This window comes from Phyllobates terribilis, unplaced genomic scaffold, assembly GCF_046119375.1.
Source record: "Phyllobates terribilis strain yellow unplaced genomic scaffold, ASM4611937v1 Scaffold_3__8_contigs__length_932513732, whole genome shotgun sequence".
In the NCBI taxonomy this organism is placed as follows: domain Eukaryota; kingdom Metazoa; phylum Chordata; class Amphibia; order Anura; family Dendrobatidae; genus Phyllobates; species Phyllobates terribilis.
Window position 1 is genome coordinate 29,397,301 of NW_027362763.1, and position 21,713 is coordinate 29,419,013.

The 21,713-nt window shown below is 43.7% G+C and overlaps 1 protein-coding gene across 16 annotated transcripts in view; it reads right to left on the reverse strand.

Moving 5' to 3' along the window:
• The window catches only part of OTOF (otoferlin), a 628,499-nt gene that overhangs the window by 14,153 nt on the left and 592,633 nt on the right, over nt 1-21,713 (reverse strand). For 10 of the 16 annotated variants that reach the window (XM_073673817.1, XM_073673815.1, XM_073673810.1 and 7 more), the window contains 4 exons: nt 13,703-13,801; nt 6,878-7,119; nt 6,592-6,770; nt 6,348-6,448 (listed from right to left, as the gene is read on the reverse strand). In XM_073673817.1, the coding sequence (XP_073529918.1) occupies nt 6,348-6,448; nt 6,592-6,770; nt 6,878-7,119; nt 13,703-13,801 (621 nt within the window). Of the gene's footprint in view, nt 1-4,833; nt 5,029-6,347; nt 6,449-6,591; nt 6,771-6,877; nt 7,120-13,371; nt 13,471-13,702; nt 13,802-21,713 lie in introns of all 16 variants that reach the window. The other 6 variants (XM_073673819.1, XM_073673823.1, XM_073673812.1 and 3 more) reach the window with 3 other exon arrangements.

Consider the following 21,713-nt stretch of genomic DNA (forward strand, 5'->3'; position numbering starts at 1 on the left):
ATGCTTCTGCATGTCATTGTCTGCACTTAGTCTCATACTGTAAAGCTTTCTTAGCAGAAATAACTTGTGATTTAAGCTGGGTCTTTCATGTAGCTTTCTTGGTGCTTCCCACATTCCCTTTGCTGTATCCTCATTCTTTATGTGGATTAATTGAGCATCATCCACTAATAGGCTGATGGTAGCTCTTGCTTGTCTATTTTTCTTATCCCATGTCTGATTATCCTCATCAGGTCTATCTGTAGTGATTACTTCCCATAAATCATCTTTAGACAATAACATTTCTACTTTGAACTTCCATAACTGATAATTCTCATTATACAGCTTAGCTACTGTGAGTTTTAGCTATGTGCTACTTGTCATCTTTAACTTGTCTTACTTGTTTTTGAGAGAATTGTACTGAAGAATTCTTCTGCATTCACCAGGGTCTTGCTGAGAGTTCCATTGCTTTGGGTGTCTGGGGTCCTCGGTGCCTGGGCCCATAACCTGTTGCACAGCTTCTGGATACCCACAGTATAAAACTTCACAGAGCAGATTACATGAGATAACAAGATTTTACTTCTCAGAACATGAGGTAAAGGAAAAAACGCACAGTCACTCAGTACTGCACCAGGAAGTAAGAACAAAACAAAGTACAAGAGAGACTTTTTTCTTTTACAATACAGTAAACAAGGAAACTTTACACAACATCGCCATCTACTGTCAGATCAGCATAAAGTCCTCCTTCACACAAACAAAGAAATCCACAACTGTTGCATATACCAACACTTTCCCCCTGCTCCTCTTCGTCCTTCCAATCTTCTCCTTTCCTTCTGCAGCTGCTGCAGAATCCTCTTCTTCAGCTTCTTCCACTGCAGGCAAACCTCTGACCTAGATGCTGGCAAGGGGGGAGTGGCCAGCTAAGACCCACCCCCTCCATTCTCTAGTCTCAGTGCTTGTGTGTCACCAGTAGAAGCAGCAGGAGAACACACAGTGTGGAAGACGGAGCAGCCACAAAGGACCGGCCCACAAAAGACCCACCCACAAGGCAACCACCTACATTGGACCAGCCCATAAAAGACCCACCCACATGGGAACCAACCGCAAGGGACCAGCCAATAAAAGACCCACCCACATGGGAACCACCCACAAAGGACCCCCCCACATGGCAACCACCCACACGGGACCGGCCCACAAAAGACCCACCCACATGGGAGCCACCCACACATGACCAGCCCACAAAAGACCTGCCCACATGGGAACCACCCACACAGGACCAGCCCACAAAAGACCCGCCCACATGGGAACCACCCACATGGTAAAGGTCTACAAAAGACCCCCCATGTAGGACTGGCCCACAATAGACCTGCCCACATGGAAACAACCCACACAGGACCAGCCCACAAAAGACCTGCTCACATGGGAGCCACCCACACAGGACCAGCCCACAAAAGACCCACCCAAATGGGAACCAACCACAAGAGACCAGCCAATAAAAGACCCACCCACATGGGAAACACCCACACAGGACCGGCCCACAAAAGACCCGCTCACATGGGAGCCACCCACACAGGACCAGCCCACAAAAGACCCGCCCACATGGGAGTCACCCACACAGGACTAGCCCACAAAAGACCCGCCCACATGGGAACCACCCACATGGGAAAGGTCTACAAAAGACCCCCCATGTAGGACTGGCCCACAATAGACCTGCCCACATGGAAACAACCCACACAGGACCAGCCCACAAAAGACCTGCTCACATGGGAGCCACCCACACAGGACCAGCCCACAAAAGACCCACCCAAATGGGAACCAACCACAAGAGACCAGCCAATAAAAGACCCACCCACATGGGAAACACCCACACAGGACCGGCCCACAAAAGACCCGCTCACATGGGAGCCACCCACACAGGACCAGCCCACAAAAGACCCGCCCACATGGGAGTCACCCACACAGGACTAGCCCACAAAAGACCCGCTCATGTAGGACCGGCCCACAATAGACCTGCCCACATGGGAACCACCCACAAGGGACCAGCCCACAATAGACCCGCCCATATGGGAACCACCCACACGGAACCAGCCCAAAATAGACACGCCAACATGGGAACCACCCACACGGGACCGGCCCACAAAAGACCTGCCCACATGGGAACCATCCACATGAGACCGGCCCACAAAAGACCCACCCACGCAGGAACCTTACTATCACATGGCTGATAGCATCCCCCAGTGTACCTAAGGAGGTCTCTACAACTCAACAAAGCCACCTGTGATACATCGTAGGTTCCACGGCTATCATACGTCGGTCACAGATTGGAGGTCGCTTCAATTCTCCTTCTTGTACAATATATACAATTCTGCTCTCTGGCTTCAATATCAACTGATTTTTTTCTCCCCACCCAGAAAATAAAAAGACTCCTCGTGGGAGGACCGGGAAGATGTCCTCTGTGGTCAGCGTGGGGAACGTCCTCCTCAGGTATAATCCCTACACCCCAATATCACAAGCAGTTGGCTGGGATTGGAAGGACGCGGCCCCGCTCCTGCCGTACAATGATGCCGCTTTGGTTTTCCATTCTCCTTGATGTGGATTTCTCCCTGACTTTCTGTCCTCGGGGGCGAGCGCCTCCTGCGTGTCACAGATACTCTGCTGTTTGGAGGAACATTCGGACACATCTTGCTCCATGTTTGCTGCTCGTGAAGTCATAACTGTGTCATGGAAATCTCCTGAGACTCCTCCTGACGCACAGAAATCCCTCACCGGGAAATGAGACTATGAATAGGAAAATCTGCTCTGACCGGCTGGAAATCCCGGGATAATGACGACTGATCAGAGCCATCACCCCGCCGGTCTGGACGTCAGCCGTCGCGGGGGAGCGGCTGGACTTTACTTATCAGCTCTGTACGTCAGTGTGCCCGCCGGCTTAAAGGAAAAGTGCCATCACATTACAACCGAGTGCTTAAGTCAGGTCTTCATGTTCATTTTCAATTTTCCATATTACAATCAATGTAAAAAAAATGTTTTAGAGTTTTCACGCTGGTCACTAGGTCTAATACTATAATCACACATCACATCCTGCTCGGTACAGAAGACTTTACAGCAGTTTCATTATCATCACAAACTCATTAACAAGATTATAATGACTGATAACACAGGATCCACCATTCACAATAGGGGATGTCACAGCTCACCTCCTCCTCCTGTACAATGACTGATAACACCTCTATATACAGTAGATAACACAGGATCCACCATTCACAATAGGTGATGTCACAGCTCACCTCCTCCTCCTGTACAATGAATGATAACACCTCTATATACAGTAGATAACACAGGATCCACCATTCACAATAGGTGATGTCACAGCTCACCTCCTCCTCCTCCTGTACAATGACTGATAACACCTCTATATACAGTAGATAACACAGGATCCACCATTCACAATAGGTGATGTCACAGCTCACCTCCTCCTCCTCCTGTACAATGACTGATAACACCTCTATATACAGTAGATAACACAGGATCCACCATTCACAATAGGTGATGTCACAGCTCACCTCCTCCTCCTGTACAATCACTAATAACACCTCTATATACAGTAGATAACACAGGATCTACCATTCACAATAGGTGATGTCACAGGTCACCTCCTCCTCCTGTACAATGACTGATAACACCTCTATATACAGTAGATAACACAGGATCCACCAATCACAATAGGTGATGTCACAGCTCACCTCCTCCTCCTGTACGATGACTGATAACACCTCTATATACAGTAGATAACACAGGATCCACCATTCACAATAGGTGATATCACAGCTCACCTCCTCCCCCTCTCTTCACAATGACCATTGTCCAGACTAGTCTATTGCTGCTAATGTCCACGTGAAGAACAGGAATTCGGAGTCTAGTATTGGGCCTAGTGATCGGGGTGAGAAGTGATGATTTTATACATGAATTTGAAAAATATAACAATCGACAATTACAGCAATTCATTCAACATGAAAACCTCGTTTAGCCGGTGTCTCATTTTCTGGTGACACTTCCCCTTTAACCCCCCCGTGAGTTTTTATTAGCCGATATTTTTGCCGTATTCACATATTATTCGTTGCTCTTTTCTTGTATCCAACAGATTAAAATTTAATAAAACCTTTAAAAAAAATAAACTTATGATGAATTACTAGAAGGCACAATGCAATGTGCTCACAGCATGCCCTGCGCCGCACAGAGTCAGTGCACTGCCATATTACAGACCCACAAGTACTCTGTGTGCCGCCATATGGTGCATCTGTGAGCAATGATTCTCTATGGTGAGATATTTCCATGGTATGGCACTTTTTTTTTTAACATGTATTCATCCTTTGTATGCCGCCATCTACTCTACGTAGGCACTAGTGTTGAGCGAGTATGTTCTGTTAACCCTTTCGGCTACCATGCTCGGGTGCTCGCCGAGTATCTTTAGCGTGCTCGGGCGTTATGTTTTAGTCACTCTGTGCGCATGATTTGACAGCTGTTATACATGTGAGGAATGCCTGTTTCTTAGGCATTCCTCACATGTATTAAAGCTGTCAAACAGTCGCAGATCATGCGCACGGCGTGACTCAAACCTAACACCCGAGCACGCTGAAGATGCTCGGAAAACACCCGAACATGCTCGTAAATCTGGAGTAATGAGCATGCTCGCTCATCGCTAGTAGGCACACAGAGGTGCAGCATAGGTAATTGGCAGTATATGGGGATCTAATGCAGCCACCGTCTATTCCAGTGACCATACCAGGTCCTATGTGCGGAGCCTCGGGGAATGGACAGAAAATGGAAGAATGACATGAGAAAGCGGAAAGACAATACCATCACAGATGTCCTCAGACTGCAAGAATTTTCTTCACCAAGTATCCCGGCAAAGAGTAAAGGAAGAGTCCCAGCATGAGAAGGAGGAGGATGAGGATGAGAATTTTCAGAATCAGCCAGCGGTAATTATTCCAAATGAAGTAGCGGATAGACTTCAGAGGGTTGAGAAACCAAATGAAACTGGTGTCTGGCCGTCTGGTGCGGAGGAGATGGCGGTGAGGCGGAGGAAAATCAGGAAGAAGGAAGGAGCGGGTGAGAGAAAAAAAAAAGGGAGGAAAATGAGAAAGTCAATGAAAGATATAATGGACCATGAGTGGAAGTCAGAAAACTAGAGGCAATGATCCCACCTAACCCAACATTACTGGGAACCAGTGGAAAATATTCCTGTGGGGGTCTGGAATCCTTCCTTATCCCAGAGGAAAATTAGAAGTTTTTGACCTTAAAAATGTTTAAAGGGATTGTGGGAAATACAAAATTACGCATCTTGAAGACCTAATTGTCTAGGGACTATGATTGCGCTAAACCCTCAATGGATCTAAACCTAAAGAACTACAACCCCTAGTGGGGCTCACACTGTACTCCCTAACTCTGTCGATCATAAACTGCTGCATGTCTGATCACATCCATGAAGACACCATGTTTGGCCTCCATGGACCCGACCAATGACCACCCCGAATGGTATTCATGACCTTCATGGGCAAATCGTCCCTAACCAACTATCGAGAAGTAGAGCCAGGCCCTAAGTAAGCCACACTGATTGTGGCATCAAACGTACATCAGAGAATGCTATCAAGAAAAAATGGGGTTTCCGGGACCATAATATTCAAGGATGATTCTTAGGACAGGCCATCAAGATTTGACTGGTTGGGGTCCGACGAATCAAAAAATCCACCCACTCACAGGCAACTTATTACATTTAGAATATGAAGGGTTGATTTAAATGGACAATGTGTAATACTTAATTTCTCCTGCGGGGGTGCTACAAGGAAATCGAACACTGTTATTACCAAATTTTCCCAGAAATTACAGTAAGTGGACATTTTGAGACCAGCACATTGTCAAGGGACCCTTCTGCAAAGTGGAGACCTCTTCAAGCTTTATGTACATCTATACAAGCCCTAAATTACCAAAATTATTTACCCAATGACTCTGTGATATACACGTTATTTAGGTCCTATTTGTTCCCGTTTTGGAAAAGTAATCCAAAAAGAAATTTCAGCAGCAAATCAGATTCCAGATTTAATTTCACCAATTGAAAATGGAAGTGAGGATGTGACTGGTTGTATGAGACCATTATTGGTGCACTGTATGGCCCTGCTATCCAGCCGCTGTACAGAAGTAATATTAGGACCCTGTTAGAACTTTTTGGCACTCAGGTCCCTTACATTTTTTCCAAAATGTTGTCTATTTTAGTTTATAATTTTGCCTTTTAAGCAGTGAATTGTGGCTTGTGGTTGAACGTCTACATCTCTCCCTAAGTCACATTGATTGTAGTAGATTATAACTTCACTTACTTTGGTTTTTCAAGAGGATCTGGTTCATTACGTCCCAGTCCAGCAGGAGTTTTCTCAGCTTCTTCTGCCGTCAGGAGGTGAAGTTCTGCCTCTACTTTACCCTAAACAGAATAAAGGAAATTAACCTCCTACCATTGATCAATTGCCTTCCCATCTTCCATCAACTTATCGTCCAAGTGACACCCGAAACTCAACAATGTCTCCTTTTTATGGGATTTGTGGAATTAACTAATTGCCATCTTACTGTGAGCTCCATCTCATCGTTTTCATTTCGGGCAACAAAGGGCCACCATCCTTTCACCCTCTTCTGTTTGAAGATGGAGACCATTGGCAAATCAACTTCTGGAGCCACCATGTCTATGGAGCACTGCTTCGCTGTCTTCGCCCCTCGAGGAAAACGGTTCAAGTCAAGCTCGATTGCACCTGTTGGGGGAATATATTACTGGTTCACTAACTTTTATTTTACTATTGGAATTTATTTATTTCCTGTTCTCATCAGTCATAGGGAGAGTGTTTCCGAATCGTCCTACCAAGGAAGTCATCAGCAGAGAAGTGGTCGGCATCCCAGACCTGAAGAGTGAGACGTGCAGGGATCTTGTATTCAGTCTCATCCCAAGAGAACATGGATTCTTTCTTGGAGATGACAATCTTCTCTTCGGCCACCAAATAGTCAAAAGGAAAGAGAAACCTCCAGTTGAAGTTTCCCTCACCAGTAAGTGAATGGTAATGGACATCGGTGTCTTGTTTATCTTCCTGTTGACCTTTCAGCCACCTGAACATCCCACCCAAAGTCAACGGAAGAAAAAAGGTTAAATTCTTCATTTTTAATTATTTATATATTTCTGAATTTCTCCCTAAAACCTAAACTTTATAAATTTAGTTATTTACAAAATTATTTTGCTTGAATACTGATATAAAAATCAATTATAAAGTAGGATATTTTAAGAATTAATTTTAATTTAAAAAATAAAGTTTAAGCTAACTAAAGTTTTAAAAAAAATAATCAGCATTTGAAAGCTCTTATTATTTTTAATAATGTTCTGATATAATTTCCTCTTCTAGTTTTAGGTGGCAAAGCATCATCAGACTCTCAAGATGGATATCAAAGCCTAAAGCTTAATAATATATTTTCTTTCCTACAGGGAAAATCTTCATATTGGGAAATTTCAAAAGTTTTAATTTGGCTGAAATTTCTTTTACTTATTTGTATGTATGTTAAACTTACAAGAATATTCAATATTCTTTAAAACATTGAGTTTAAATAAAAAAGCAAACCAACACAAATTAGATTTATAAATTCAAAATTTAACACAAATTAGATCTATAAAGGTAAAATTTAACACAAATTAGATTTATAACTTTATAATTGTACACAAATTATATTTAGAAACTTAAAATTTAACACAAATTAGATTTATAAATTTAAAATTTAACCCAAATTAGATTTATGAATTTAAAGTTTAACACAAATTAGATTTATAAATTTAAAATTTAACACAAATTGGATTAATAAATGTAAAATAATAACAGAAATTAGATTTTAAAATTTAACACTAAATTGATTTTTGATTGAAAGAAAATATACAAATCTTCCCTTTTTAACATTTATTATCTAATTTTAAAATAAATAAAAACATGAAAAATGAAAGTGTTTTATTTTAATGTTAATGTAGTGCATTATATTAAAAATTCGGAGTAAAAAAATAAAGTATTTTTGGATTTAATTTCTAATTAATTTATTTTCTTTTAAAAAACGAGTTTCAGCAAATTTTACGAATTGTTTTATTAATAGCTTCATTGTTTAATTTGAACTAATATATAATTCTAACTATATAAGTCAAACTAATATATATAAAGAACATTTTCAGTAATTATAAGTGTTACAAAACTTTGGAGTTATAGTTTATTGAAAATAAATCATCATCATCGTAATGTGCTCTCATAACAAAAAGTTTGTCAAAATTTTGCCAAACTCCTTAATGTATTATAATTTTAACATTTATTATTATTCCTTGTTAATTATTTTAAAAAATATTTAATTAAATGTTGCACATTTATTAAAAATTATTTAGAAATATATTAAAAAAAATTTCTGCAAATACACAATAATATACACGTAACATAAAATATATAACATATAAATTACCATTCTTCCCATGGAAAAGCACATGCAGATTCACACTGCAAAAACACACACTTGCATGAAAACCCCTCCCAACATGCCGGCAGAGAAAGGGAACGGACAGCCACACAGACAGATGGGACTTCCATCATTAACCGTTAGAGCTAATTTACTGGTTTCCATGTCCACCCTTTACCGCTATACTGCCGGTGTTGGTGGCGGACGCCTGGTTGCTTTTTGCACCGTTTGCGGCACATTCAGTAAATGAGCTTTACTATTAGAGGAGAAGGTATAACTCCACGAGAGGAAGATGAGAGTGGGCATGCCATGCAGATGCTCCAGTGATGCAGTCCGCTTGAACCTCTCAATTACAATAGTTCTTCGGAGTTAACCCCGTTGTTACTGAAGGGTTTGACACTTCGGTTATTTACAATCCCTTTCAGAAACAAAAAGGTTATGAAGACACTTACCTGGAGTCAAGAAACGTAATATTAAAAAAGTGGTGGAGTGGTAACAGCCCCTTGGTTTTTTTGTTATTTTTTGTATACAATTTTCTTATTTTATTGGTGCAAACACATGAAACACACTGTGTGCAGTCACACCTGCTCCTCAGAGCATCTCTAGCTGGTGGGATTGTGTGGTGGTACCAGGGCTAGAAAGGCCTCTCCAGTCCTGAGGGTAGGCATCGTACTGAAGAGCAAATATAACCATCAGTCAACCTCAAAATCCGATCACAAAGTTACTTTTATTATTTTACTTTAATATATCTTACTTTTTGTTTATTTTATTTTTTATTTATTTTTTTTTTACTTAGTTAATTTATTTTTTATATATCATTTTTGTTGTAGGATTAATTACCTCTTTTGTTTTATTTAATTTTTTTCTGTTACATTTGTTTGCTTTACTTTAGCATTTTTTAATTTGTTTTAATTTACTTTTTAGATTTTCTATTTTTTATTTTTATTTTTTTTTAGTACACTTATACTTAGAATTTTAAACACCAAACTAACCCCTTTAGCTATACAGCATGCCCTAATATTTTTTTTATCTCATTCCTTTTTTTTTAAATAAAAGAACAAGATATTATGAATTTTTATGATTTATTTTTAAACATTACCACTTCTTATGTTATTTCCTCCAGTGGAATGTAGCGGACTCCTGTCTTCTTTGTAACCTAACTATGAGTGTCTCCTAAAAAGTGTGAACCAATACTAAAGCGCTCATTCGCTATGTCGCTTACCCCATGTGCAGGGCATTGCAGTAGCCAAGGTATCCATGGTGACGACCACTAGCAACTAACTGTCACTATAAGAGTGGTTCTAACCATGGATGTCTAAGCTACTGCAATGACCTGCACATGGGGTAAGTGACATAGCGAATCAGAAGAACTATACTGTGTTACGGACCCTAAGGAACTACAGCTACGCTTGGTGTTATATTCTCCTAGTCCCAATGAAGGTTGTGGGATTGTTCATCGGCCTGCTGTCTGTGCCTGCTCTATCTCACACCCCGTCATAAACTGGTTGGCAGTGGTGGGATCAGAGCAGAAGGAATGGATAACAGCGGCCCAGCAACGAATGGAGCCAGAACCTCAGGATACAGGAATTGGACTGTGGGGAATCTACAAACAAAGGCCCATGAATTAGGGGTCAGTTACAAAGGACTATCCAAAGAGCAACTAATTGAGGCTTTGGAAGGAGCCAGCCTTCAAGATGGCACTGGAGGTGGATTCCCAGATCAATTGGAGGTAAATGCCTGGAAAAGTCAGTGGGTTGTGTGGTATGAGGAGGAGATGGCATTGCTTGAGGGTGAAGCCATCATAGAAGATAAAAGGGAGGCCATTCTAAGATCCCATGAAAGGCAGCTCACTGTGGAAGCAGCTAGAAACCCCAGGCAGACATTAACCACCACACCCAGCATGAGAGAAACTCCATGAGTGTCCTGTAAGGACTTTAAGCCATTTAATGAGGCTTCAGGGGACGTTGGGGGATTCTTCCAAGACTTTGAACATCAATGTCAGTTAATGGAAGTTCCAGAAATGGAACATCTGGTGGGACTCTTAGAGGGTGGAGCTGCAGAAGTGTAACGAGCTATGGACCCACGGTGGAACCGTGAGTATGAGGACATTAAGGAAACCATCCTGGAACATTATGCGGTTACTCCAGACACTTACAGGACTCAGTTCCACTCATTAGCCTGTAATAGGGAAGGCTTTTTTAAAATGTATGCCCATAGGATCAAACAGGCGTGTCATCGCTGGCTGGAAAGAGAGGGTGCCTTAACTTGGGAGACCATCCTCCAGGTTATCCTAAAAGAACAGTTCTTTTTCAAATGCCCCGCTGAGATCAGGGAATGGGGAAAGAAAACCAGCAACAGTAGAACAAGCTGCCGCTTTAGCTGATGAGGTTCTCACCATCAAACCTCAGTGGAAAAAGCTGCTGGTGGATGGAGAAAAAACTACCAACACTTCAGTCCCCAAGGTTGTTGTCCAACTAGACCACCAATTGATACCCATGTGAATCACCTTCCAGCTAGTGCTACCTCATCCTCTAGAATGCGACAAGGAGATTATGTAGTAGAGCGCAGGTGTTATGGCTGTGGGCATTCTGGGCATCTGCCACATGCCCAGCTACCAAGTGGAGGAATCATTCTCAACCCCAACAACCACCTTATGTACCTTCACAGGAATATCAGCCTCCAGGTTCCCATACCTCCTTCCCCAGAATGCAAATGGGAGGGAGTGTGACACAGTGCAGATGTTACCGATGTGGGCAGACTGGGCATCTGCAAGATACCTGCCCTCATGGCAAATTGAGAAATAATCCTACACCAAATCGGCCTATAAATTATTTAAAGCCAAATATCATGGAGGAAGGGTTGTCACCCCTCCATGTTGACTTGCCTAATGAATCAGACACCCATGTACAGTCATTAGGGGTTTATGGGGTGCGGGCCACAGCCACGAGTTCCTCTAATAATCAAAGAAAGCATTTATGAAAGGTCAAGCTGGACGGTCGGAGAGTTCTTGGGTTTTGTGACTCTGGGGCATTTCTCACCATAGCTGATCCCAGAGTGGTTCGGCCAGGATTACCATTGAATTAGTTGGAGGCCAATGGAGGAATATCCCAAAAGCAAATATAGAACTGGACTTTGGCTTTGGGGTCAAGCAATGTGTGGTTGGGGTGATGATTGGCCTGCCTGCAGATATTGTCCTAGGAAATGATGTGGGAGATCTACAGTGCCGATTTGTGGGTCCAGGAATCAGCGTTTAAGTCAGAGGTTGCGAAATGGAGCCTGGACCTTCAGCCCTGTAACTTTATTGTATGATATCTAAAAGAGAACCAGCACCAAAATACTGATGGATTGTCCAGACAGGAGGAGCCATGAGTCCCAGCTGCCATGTCTACGTGTACTTGACAAGCGACTTGTTGAGGTCACTAGTCTGTACACAAATTGAGAGGGGAAGGGGTTGTAACAGAGTGCCCCCCCCCACCTCAGCCTGTTTTCATTGACCATACTGGACTCATGCCTATATTAGCATTTTCTGTCCGGCATATAGTGGGGGCATGGGTGTCTTTGTTCCTCTCTGCTGGGGGCTTCCCTTAAATACACAACTCTGCAGACCTGCTGGAGACTGGAGTTCTAGAAGATTCCTCATTCTTTGAGTTACCTGTAGTAAATGTTTAAGGGGGTGCGGAGTGTGTATCTCTGCCCAACCTGGCTGATCCCAAGAGAAGGAGAATAATAAGACACATTTTTTTAGTTAGTTGAGTGAAGGGCTAGGACCTGTGCTGAGGCCAGATCCTGGTGCCGTGTATGGATTATTGGAGATCCGTTGGACTATTGGACATTGCAGATCAGTTGCCACGTGGGATTGTGATGTTTCGCCACCCTGCTGGATTTGAGGACTTAGTCTGAGACTGTTGTTGCATTGCACTTAGCGTTGGATTACCGGGTGGAGCCCCCGGGATTGTCCCTTTCTGTGTTTGGCGCCCCCGGGGCTTGTCCCTTTCTGAGTTACTGACACTAAGAAACTACAGCTACGTTTGGTGTTATATTCTCCCAGTCCCAATAAAGGTTGTGGGATTGTTCATCGGCCTGCGTCTCCGCCTGCTCCTTCTCACACCCCGTCGCATGTACTACATTTCTAATTGGAGGTATTTGCTAATATTATTATTGTTATAGTACCTACTACATATTGGGACAGGATTTTGGAGATGAGAATACCATTTTAATGGGAAAAAAAAAAAAGAACTTGAGAAATTAAATAATAAAATTAATATTTGATACAATTAAGTTAAAACATTTCAAATTGAAAGAAAAAATTTCGGAAGTATCAACTCGTAAAGAGCGATGGCTAAAGGCCTACCACTAAAGTTTCTATCGCTTTATTAAATCTATTAGATCTAAATTTGGAGTAATTTATAATAGAAGTAATAATAATAAATATAATAATAAAGATAATAACAGTAGTAGTAATAATAATAATATAATTAAAATTTGCTCTTCTTTTTTTTGAAATTTTGGGCAAAATCTGACAATTGAATCTTAAGAATTGATGCCGTGATTTTATTTTTATTGGCAAAAAAAATAAAAATAAAAAAATTTGTTAAGACCAAAACCAAATTTTTATTTTTTTTTTGCCCTCAAAAACTGAAGAGTAATTTCATGTGATCAAAATAACCCAACAGAACCACCACATGGCAACCCAAAGACGAGCTAGAGATGGGAGCGGGCCAGCAAGGAATGCAGCATACCAGTGCAGTTCAGTGCAGTGAGACAAGCAGCAATGAGTGGCAGGGGATATGCACATTCTGTTCGCCCAAGGAGAGGGGGAGGCGGGTTAGAAGGTGAAGGGGGTGGGCCGTGGGGGTGAGAAGGGGACGGGCCGTGCATCATTACCCCTTAACATAGATGTCAGACATCTTCTCTCCTGTCATGAAAGCATCATCTTCTAAAATCACTTCATCAGTGTTCCAAATTATAACACGCAGCTCAAAACTAGTTGACAATAGCGCGACGATAAACACCAAGAAGAGAGACAAAAAAAAACAAACAAGAAAAGCAAAAAAAAAAAAAAGCTAAATTTTTTTTGTTATTCACGCACAACACAAAAAGCGTAAAACCGGCAACAACGGCAGCGTAGGAACCAGTGTGTGCGCCACAGGTGTACACAGAAGCCCACACATAACACAGAGGCAGAGGTTTGGTTGTATTTTTCACTGGTACGTACCCCCTGACAAAAATGTCACTAGACTTTTCTCCTGTGAAGTAATCATCATCTTCCAGTATTACCTCATCAGTATTCCATATTATCACTCTAAGCTCGTATCTGGTAAGGAGATAGTGAGATTAGTGAGACGTGGCGCCATGGCAGGACGATGGGACTTCTGGGGGTACTGGAGCGGGTCACCTGTTGGTAGAGTCCTCCGTGGTCTACCGGGGGTTGAAGGGCTTCAAGCATATTGTATATTCCTTAACGGGGTATTCTCAAGTTTGAAAGTTATCCCTTACCTGTGGGACACCTGGTGGTCTGACCGATGAGACCCTCCCACCCTTCATTCCGAGAACAAGAGACCCGTGTGAAGGAGATAGAGGTCACTCATGGGTACCTCCGCTCCATTTGGCTGCGGCTGCATGAATGGAGCAGCCGCACACATGATCGACTTCTGCTCCATTCACATGGGGCTTTTCAGGGCCCCGATTCTTGGGATTGGTGAGGGTCTGAACATTAGGACTTCCAACAATCAGGAAGTTATCCCCAATCCAATCAATAGGAGATAACTTTAAAACTTGAGAATACCCCATTAATGGGTTTGTTCATGAAAAACAAGTAATCTCCTATCCTCAGGATAGGTGATAACTTACTGATAGGGTGTACCAGCACCAATCGGCAGAACGGTTACATGTTGGGAGTGGCAAGTCAGACTCCCGACAGCAGCTCTATTCATTGGGCTACCAGAAAAAGCTTAGTTCTACATCCCGATGATGGAGAATGACTGGACCGGTGGTCGAGCATGCGCACGGCTGCTCCATTCTAACCGGGATAAAAGTTCCCCATTCTGCCGATCAGTGAAGGTTGTGGGGGTCAGATCCCACTGATCAACAAGTTGTCAAATATCCAGTGGATAGTTGATAAGCTGTTTTCACCGGACAATCCTATTAGATAACAAAAAAAAATCCTTTACCAATCGCTCCCTGATCCCCGTTAGTCATGGTTTACTCCTTGACAGTGATGACACAGTGTCCGTACACGTTAGCACAACAGCCAATCACTGACCTGAGTAGTGACATGTTGACAGGTCTGATGTCATCCCCACATCTGGCTATTGGCTGCCGTGGCCGTAGGTTAGGTGACATCACCACTGCAGCAGTGTAAAGCAAGACCGGAGGGATTCCAGGGAATCGTGTATGCAGGGATGGGGATTATTTAGGTAAGAAAATAATTTTTGGGTCGTTTCAACCTTATTTTTTTTTTACAGGCTGGAAAACTTTTTTATTAAAATAAATACACTACTTTCCTCCCCCAATCCAAAACAAACTGGAACGTAAAGCGTTATTCTCAGCATCAATAATGGTTAAAATTGCAAAGTGCTTGGAAAAAGAAACAACTTTATAATTTTAAACTTCTTAAAAATCTTTTAATCTTATTAAAATGTTTTACTGTTTAAAGCCCGTTGTTTGGGTTACCGGCCACCATTGCAGTCAAGAAGAGGTGGCCAAGCATACGCAGTGCTTGCATGCTCTTTTTTAGTACAGCCCTGTATGCACTGAACTAAAGCTGGAGAAGATGTCGTCTCCGATATACAGCATCGGAGAGTGTAAAATACGGATCCGCGGTGCAATCTTCAGGAGCGCGACACTCCCACGCCCCCCCAGCCTGGAGGCGGAGGAGTGTTGTGCTCCTGAAGATGAATCCTTTACATTGTTTCCAATAAAATTAAAGGAAAGTAAGTCGTAGAGACGAGACAAATTCAATAAATGTGGTCTTAATTTTTGTTATATTCTTGTTTTCTTTTTTTTAAGCAAAAAAAGCTACAATAATAATATAATATTACAACAATAATAATGGAAAAAGAATATTCTCTAGAACAGAAAAGTTTCCCACTAGATGGCAGAATAAAGGCTTCCTGGCCTAAACTGATAATAAATAATTTTCCCCCAAAAATTTGCAAATATAAAAAAAATAATAAAAACCAAAATAAAATACAATTTGTAGGGTAAAATAAATGTCTCTGGAAACACAAGTTAATTATCCCAGAATATTGCTCCAATAGAAGAATGCTTTGTTCTGGTGATCACCGGCCCGGTGACCGTGGCTCAGTCGGCTGATTTTGCCTTTATTGTATTTTTTTCTATTATCTCCGACATTACAGATATTATTATCACATGGTCCAGAAATACACAGAATAATGAAAAAAAAAAGCCAAACTTCTTGTACTTTTTAGAGTCTACAGGACGACTTACCTGATGTGGATTTAGAGATTATTAGGTCTAAAAAAATGTAATCGTTATCGGAATATACAGACATGAGACAAAACTTTTTTTTTTCTTAGCAAAACTAATATTCTGAGAATGTGACCAATCACTACATCAGAAATCGGGGCTAAATCCAGGTCTCGTGTATGTTACTCGGGCAGCGCCTGTCGACAATTTTAGCGGCTCGGATCGGACCACGACCTCCGCCACGGCATGAAGGCATTGAATGTTCACAGTATTCATTGATCCACACATCTGATTTGGTGGAAAAGTTGTGCAAACAGGTAAATCATAGACTTAAAGGAACATTTTGATCCTTTATAATTTTGTTGACCGAGAAAAAAAATGTGACAACCGGCGGCATATGTCTCACAGTCATTGGTCACTGTGGTGTATTAAAGAGAATGTATTATAGGGAATGGATCACAGAAAATATTGTTTTAACTAATTAAAATGAGATACTGATAAAATACATTTTCCCAGGATGTCCCTCATGACTGCACGACAGGAGGTAGTCCTACTCATCCTCTAGGGACAGGAAACACACGAGAGGTTAAAAGCCCCCTTCCACCACACCCTCAGTGTTTTTCCTGTCCTTAGCAGTGCGAAGATTACCTGGGAGCTCAGGGGGATCGGAGGGGATCGATCTCTTCCCTTCCCTTTGTGAAGAGGCTCCAGGCTGATACCTCGCTGGGTGGGGGTCCCTCAGCCAGGTCAGTAGAGCGGGATGAGGCTCCTGACTTCGCCGCTTCCCTCTGTTGGCGCCATGCTTCATCTGCCGACCAAACTTCTGGGTCGCGTGTTCCAGAGTGGAACGCATTTCCGTTCCAGACGCCATTTGATGACGCACGTGCGTTCCAGGGTGGTGCACACATACGGTTTAGAGGGAAACCTCCGATTTGGACGGAGCAGGATGCATTCCAACGTGGAACGTAAAGGAAATGTCGATGGGGGATGTCTCTAGAGCACCTGGACCAGGTAAGACCCTATAAAAGGGTGCTTTCAAGGGTGTTGAGTGTGCACAGTCTGAATCCTTGCTCAGAGGCACCAGCCGAACAGTCACTGGGTAGTGGAAGTCTCTGGAATGGGCATCCGTCTGGTCTAGACCGAAAAAATGAAAGTATCGGCAGAACTAAGAACTTCCCTATCATGGTGGACATCCCCAACGAAACTCCAGAAAGGAGTACCATGGATCTTATCCCCCTTCATTCATATTCCCACGACACCAGCCAGATAGGCTGAGAAGCAGATATAGAGGGTCAATAACCTTCAGGGCACATGGTCCCCAGAAGAACGGAAGAGATCGTCCAATTACAGAGAACTAAGAGCGGTATGGGAATAGCTCCAGCAATGCCAGAATGTCATCAGAGGATATCATGTGTAGGTTTTCTCAGACAATGTCACAACTGTCTCTTTTGTACGTCGGCAAAGAGGTCCGAGGGGCGGACGTCTACAGGCCTTAGCAGAACAACTCTTTTAGTGGGCAGAAAAAAACTGTTCTTTCCATTTCAGCAGTTCACCTGAAGAGCTCAGAAAACAAAGTGGCAGATTTTCTCATCTAGAGTTTTTTCAGCAGCTAACCCAGAGATGGGGTGCCCCACACATAAATTTATTTGCAACCCGAAGGAATATGAAACTAACAAAAATTTTCTCTATAGACCCAAGAGACAACCCAGAAGGAGTAGATGTTTTGTCTCAGAGTTGGGGAACAGATCTTCTATATGTATTTCCTCTTATCCCAAGGGTCCTAAGGAAAATCCCAGAAGATCGAGCCACGGTGATATTGGTGGCCCCCTACTGGCCCAAGAGAAGCTGGTTCCTGTTGTTACGCCACATGGCTCTGGAGGATCCATTTCCCAGGGCCCCCTCTTACACCAGGATATACACCTCCTACGCCTGACAGCCTGGATCCTCAGAGGCAGATCCTAAGTTCTAAAGGACTGTCAGACAGAAAGATAACAGATATGCAGGCTAGCAGGAAGCCAGTAACTTTGGCCATCTATTCCAAGGTATGGAAGAAATTCTGCTCACACGTAGGAGAATCCATTTCAGAGTCTACCTGTCTGGATATTCCCAAGATCCTAGAGTTCCTCCAGCTCAGGTTCGAAAAGGGCTTAATGCCTAGCACACTAAGGGTACAAATCCCTGCTCTTAGCACCTTTTTAGACTTTCAGACTTCCTGCCAACAGACCACCCTTGGGTTGCGAGGTTTACTAGGGCAGTCACCCGTTTGAGACCCACAATTAGAAAATCTGTCCCACCATGGGACCTAAATCTAGTGCTAGGCGTCTTATGCAAATCTCCCTTTGAGCCTCTGGAAGAGTCTAACATAAGACTACTCTCCATGAAAACAGCGTTCTTAGTGGCGGTCACCTCAGAAAAACGGGCAGGGGAGGTCCAGACATTGTCGGTAAGGGATCCTTATCTGCAAATTCTAGTAGACCGGATAATATTCAGACTTGATCCCTCTTTTCTTCCAAAAGTAGTATCTAAGACGAACTTGAACCAGGAAATTGTTCTAGCTTTCAAATGTCACATTCTAAAAAATGAGAAGGAAAGACTATTCCATACCCTGGATGTGAGAAGATGGGTGGTCCGTTATGTAGAAACTACAGAACCCTGGAGACAGGACTCAAATCTGTTCATACAGCATTCAGGAAGGAATAGGGGCAAAAAAGCCTCAAAAGTGACCCTAGCCAGATGGATAACCTCAGCCATATCTCTGGCATATGAGTCGGAAGGAAAAGAACCACCAATTAATATTAGAGCTCACTGCACAAGAGCAATTTCCATGTCCTGGGCCGAGAGAGCGGGAGCTTCTGTGGATCAAATCTGCACGGCTGCGACCTGGTCTAATCTAACCACCTTCTGCAGGCACTACAAACTAGACTAGATAAGGACAACAGTCCTCCATACAGAATAATGGGCCCCACATAGTTCTCCATACAATATAATTGGCCCCACATAGTCCTCCATACAGAATAATCGGCCCACATAGTCCTCCATACAGTATAATGGGTCATTATACTGTATGGAGGACTATGTGGGGCCATTATTCTGTATGGAGGACTATGTAGGGCCATTATTCTGTATGGAGGACTATGTGGGGCCCATTATACTGTATAGAGGACTATATGAGGCTCATTATTCTGTATGGAGGACTATATGAGGCTCATTATTCTGTATGGAGGACTATGTGGGGCCATTATACTGTATGGAGGACTATATGGGGCCCATTATACTGTATGGAGGACTATGTGGGGCCCATTATACTGTATGGAGGACTATGTGGGGCCCATTATACTGTATGGAGGACTATGTGGGGCCATTATACTCTATGGAGGACTATGTGAAGCCCATTATTCCGTATGGAGGACTATGTGGGGCCATTATTCTGTATGGAAGACTATGTAGGGCCATTATTCTGTATGGAGGACTATGTGGGGCCCATTATTCTGTATAGAGGACTATATGAGGCTCATTATTCTGTATGGAGGACTATATGAGGCTCATTATACTGTATGGAGGACTATGTGGGGCCATTATACTGTATGGAGGACTATATGGGGCCCATTATACTGTATGGAGGACTATGTGGGGCCCATTATACTCTATGGAGGACTATGTGGGGCCATTATACTCTATGGAGGACTATGTGAAGCCCATTATTCTGTATGGAGGACTATGTAGGGCCCACTATACAGTATGGAGGACTATGTGGGGCCCATTATACTGTATGGAGGACTATGTGGGCCGATTATTCTGTATGGAGGACTATGTGGGGCCAATTATATTGTATGGAGAACTATGTGGGGCCCATTATTCTGTATAGAGGACTATGTGGGGCCATTATTCTGTATGGAGGATTATGTGGGACCATTATACTGTATGGAGGACTATATGGGGCCATTATACTGTATAGAGGACTATGTGGGGTCCATTATTCTGTATGGAGGACTATGTGGGGCCATTATACTGTATGGAGGACTATGTAGGGCCATTATACTGTATGGAGGACTATGTGGGGCCCATTATTCTGTATGGAGGACTATGCGGGGCCCATTATACTGTATGGAGGACTATGTGGGACCCATTATTCTGTATGAAGGACTCTGTGGGCCCATTATTCTGTATGGAGGACTATGTGGGGCCCATTATTCTGTATGGAGGACTATGTGAGGCCCATTATTCTGTATGGAGTGTAACATACCTGGCGGAGTCCTTGCATGGTGGTCCATCTCCCACTGTGCAAGAGGGCGCACTTGATCTCCTGTCCAGAATGTCTCTCTGGCTTCCCTCCATGCTGTCTGTTTGTGTCTGTTTCTGCTGCTTAAGGGCGGCGCCCGATCACTTCCTGCCTTTTGTACCTGCTGTGGGTCACACCCCTTGTGCGTCCTCAGCCTATTGCTGTCTGTCACTTGGTATATAGCTCAGCAGCTCCCTTCTATCCCTGCCTGAGCATAGTGTTTCCTTCAGTGTGTGCTTGCACTCTGAAGGTGCCAGGTCCCGTCTCTTGTCTCCTGCTTTTTGTATCAGTTCCCGTGTCTGAACTGAGTCCTGTATTTCTCCTGCTTTGCGGTATCAGCTCCCGTGTCTGAACTGAGTCCTTTCTTGTTCTCTTGTCTGTCCTGTCTGAACACGCTCCTAGCCTGTTCCTCTCGCCTTCTAGTGGCCGATTTCCTAGACCCGCTCCTGTGTCTGGTCTGTCCTGTCTGAACACACTCCTTGCCTGTTCGTTCCGCCTTCTAGTGGCCGATTTCCTAGACCCGCTCCTGTGTCTGGTCTGTCCTGTCTGAACACGCTCCTTGCCTGTTCGTTCCGCCTCTCTGGGGGCCGTATTCCCAGACCCGCTCCTGTATCCCTCTGCAGTGTCGGTCTCCTCCGTACACTCAGTTCCAGTCTGAACTCTCTCCTGTCCTTTACCTGTTTTGCCTCTATGTCCGTTCCCTTCCTTTTTCTGCAGAGTCTGAACTCGTACCTAACTCCTGCTTGTTGTCTCTGCAAGTACTGTGTGAGTATCTGGCTCTGTCTTTCCCTTCCTGTCTGTTCCGTGTGAACAGAGCCCTGTCCTCCCTGCTCAGCCTTGTCTGCACTCTAGCTGTGCTTGCCTTTACCCCCCTGCCTGCATACCCGCCTGCCTGCATACCAGTCGTGCCTGCCTATACCCACCAGTCTGTGTGCCAGCCTACCAGCCTGTTCCTGTATTCCCCTGTGTGGGTCAACAGCCGTGTCCGGGGTCTGTCCTGGAGTAGCACCTGGTCCCTCTGCTCGGTTCCTCCTTGGTGCACTGGCGTCGTATGCCGTCGTGCGACCCTGGTCGGATCGGGTGAATACCTAGTCACGCCCATCCAGGCATTCACTCTCCGGCACGGTCCAGTGGAATCACTACCAATCACACGCACACGCCGCTTAGCCCGGGCGTGTGCATAACAGCATGCTCAGGCCATGGTTCCCGTTGAGCCCCACGGCCTTCGCTCTTTGAGAAGTTTTTCCAGCGAATACATGCATTAAAATAAATAAATAATTTTTTTTCCCCCTTTAGCTGACTTCCAGGCGAATTACGCACCCGTCCAGATGGATCTATCAGCTCTCGTTCCTGCGGATCCGCCACGTTACTATGGGGATCCAAGACAGTGTCGTGCATTTGTGGAGCAATGCATGCTACACTTTAAGGCCTACCCTCTCTATTTTCCTTCCGATTGGGCTAAAGTGGCCTTTATAATTGACTACCTAGCGGGTGATGCCTTGAAATGGGTCACCCCCCC